A 2,020-nucleotide genomic window follows, 5' to 3' on the forward strand; every position below is an offset into this window, starting at 1 on the left:
CGAAAAACATACCACAAAGGGAAAGAGGAGTGACAGAGCGGTGAGAAATGAACGCGTCCGTGGCAGAGGTGAGAGCTCCTAAGCCTGGAGAAGGCAAAGATGAAGGCCGGGGCGGGGCTCGGCCGCGGGCAGCACCCACAGGCCCGGGCTTGGCCCCGGCCCCAGCACCAGCACTGTGCAGGAGACCAAAGAAGCCTCACACGCGTCAGACTGCGCAGATGGTTGGGAAACTGGAGTTCCAGGCCTGCCAGGGGAGCTTGGCAAGAGCCGGTTTCAAAAGAAACAATAAGAAAGTGCTGAGAATGTAGGCCCCAGATTCCACTCTCAGAGCGGGGGTGGGCAGGGGACGCGCACATGTGGGAAATGCATGTGAGGAGAGGGGCATGACAAGGGCACTTCTGGGACGTTGCCTTTTGTGACTTTTGTGTGCGTGCGCGTGAGTGTGTGTGTTTCCAGACAGGGTCTTGCTACATAGCCCAGGCTGGTCTTGAACTCAGGACCATCCGTCTTCCTGCCTCAGCTTCCTGAGTGTTGGAAACCTTTTGTGATTTCTACTAGAACAGTATGCATGCTGTACTTACATTAAAAAAAAAAGCCTTAAATTAAATCTAAGTAGACACAAATGAACTCGTGCCAATGACAAACTGGTCACAACCACACCCGAGAGGAAAGATCTCAGAGCACCGGAGTGCGTCAGAAGCACGTGTTTCCCTAATGAAGGGACCACTGTGCCGTGGCCTCCACACTGCCCTGGGAGGGGCTGGAGACAGCTGCCTCGTGCAGACCCATCTGCTCCCAGAGGAAGCTCCTGAGCACCCCCGCAGCTGTGGTACGGGGGCTGTTTCCTGACTTCCCCTTCCGACTGTCCGCCAGGAGTGGGGAGATGCCCTCCGCGTGCCGCTGGCGAGGTCACCCAGGGCCGACCCACCTCAGGGTTGCAGAGCACGCCCGCTGTGCTCCCCTCCCACCCAGGGAGCAGGCTGTGTGAACCCAGTGCTCACAGCTCCTGTGGGTTACACACCATAGGTCCGGGTTGTCTGCGCTGTTCTCTATGCTGAACTGCTCGATCTCTGGTCCCACCTGGGCGACGAACCTGGCCAGCTTCTCTGCAGTCTCCATGGTCTTCGCATCAACTACAACATAGCATCTGGCGTTACTCTGGAGCCTCAGCCCGCGCAGCACCTTCGCTGGGCCTCGGGGCTCTGCGGCTGTGCCGGGAGCAGAGACTGTCTCTCCTCCTCAAACAGGCTGGCAGGCCACAGCGAAGGTGCCAGGCGCCGGCTCATAGCTCTCCTGGCACACCAAGTGTCAGGGGACCGCCGCCGTGGGGGCCCAGCTCAGCAGACCCCTCCACGGGCAGCCAGGAGAGGGGCCACGCAGGAAGGGATCAGGCAGTGAGCAGGACGCAGCAGTTGCACCAGCTGCAGCGCTGTGAGGCAGCTAGCGACCAACACCTCAGCCGGGAGGCAGGATGGGGAAGGGATGGCTGCAGCCCTTTGAAGGTGGAGACCTTGGCAAGGCCTGGGCTGCGGTTAGCGGTGAGGGTGACCCAGACTCCACCCCAGCATCGCACACAGCAGGAACTGGAGCAGGAGAGGGTGTTCACAGGTGCTCTCAATACCGCCCCGCCTTCCAGGATGGCCTGGACTCTACATTCTACACTTCCCGAGGAAAGCACCCGGTACCAGGACCCAGGGAGCACCCTCAGCGGGAGGGTGACTGCGCCTGCCACCTCTCCATACCGGGGCCCCTGGGGATGGGAGTCGCGACACCCACCGTGGTCTGCAGGGTCGTAGGGGGCGGAGGTCCCTGGGGCTTCAGCAGCGGCATCGGCTCCTGCAGGCTTGGAGGACTTGGGGGCTGGGCTGGGGTCCCGAGGAGGGGCTCTGGTGGGGTCTGGCGGGCAGCCCTTGGCAGCGCAGTTCCCCTCCGCCTGGGGCAGTTTCGGATGCCGCCCAAGAGGCTTGAGCCTGGTGCCCGAGGACAGGAGGGTCTGGGTTCCCGGGGTCGCCCGCCCGGC

The 2,020-nt window shown here is 62.0% G+C and overlaps 1 protein-coding gene across 5 annotated transcripts in view; it reads right to left on the minus strand.

Annotated features, from left to right (window-relative positions):
* Positions 1-2,020, minus strand: part of Sugp2 (SURP and G-patch domain containing 2) — a 17,739-nt gene that overhangs the window by 5,590 nt on the left and 10,129 nt on the right. For 4 of the 5 annotated variants that reach the window (XM_019204874.2, XM_010606488.3, XM_010606487.3 and 1 more), the window contains exons 5-6: positions 1,777-2,020; positions 1,022-1,133 (exon numbers count right to left, since the gene is read on the minus strand). The exon at positions 1,777-2,020 is cut by the window's right edge and continues 295 nt beyond it. In XM_019204874.2, the coding sequence (XP_019060419.1) occupies positions 1,022-1,133; positions 1,777-2,020 (356 nt within the window). The remainder of the gene's footprint in view (positions 1-1,021; positions 1,134-1,776) is intronic. The other variant, XM_033759305.1, reaches the window with a different exon arrangement.

Source organism: Fukomys damarensis, unplaced genomic scaffold (assembly GCF_012274545.1).
Source record: "Fukomys damarensis isolate Sample0158 unplaced genomic scaffold, DMR_v1.0_HiC HiC_scaffold_37, whole genome shotgun sequence".
NCBI classification, from domain to species: Eukaryota; Metazoa; Chordata; class Mammalia; order Rodentia; family Bathyergidae; genus Fukomys; species Fukomys damarensis.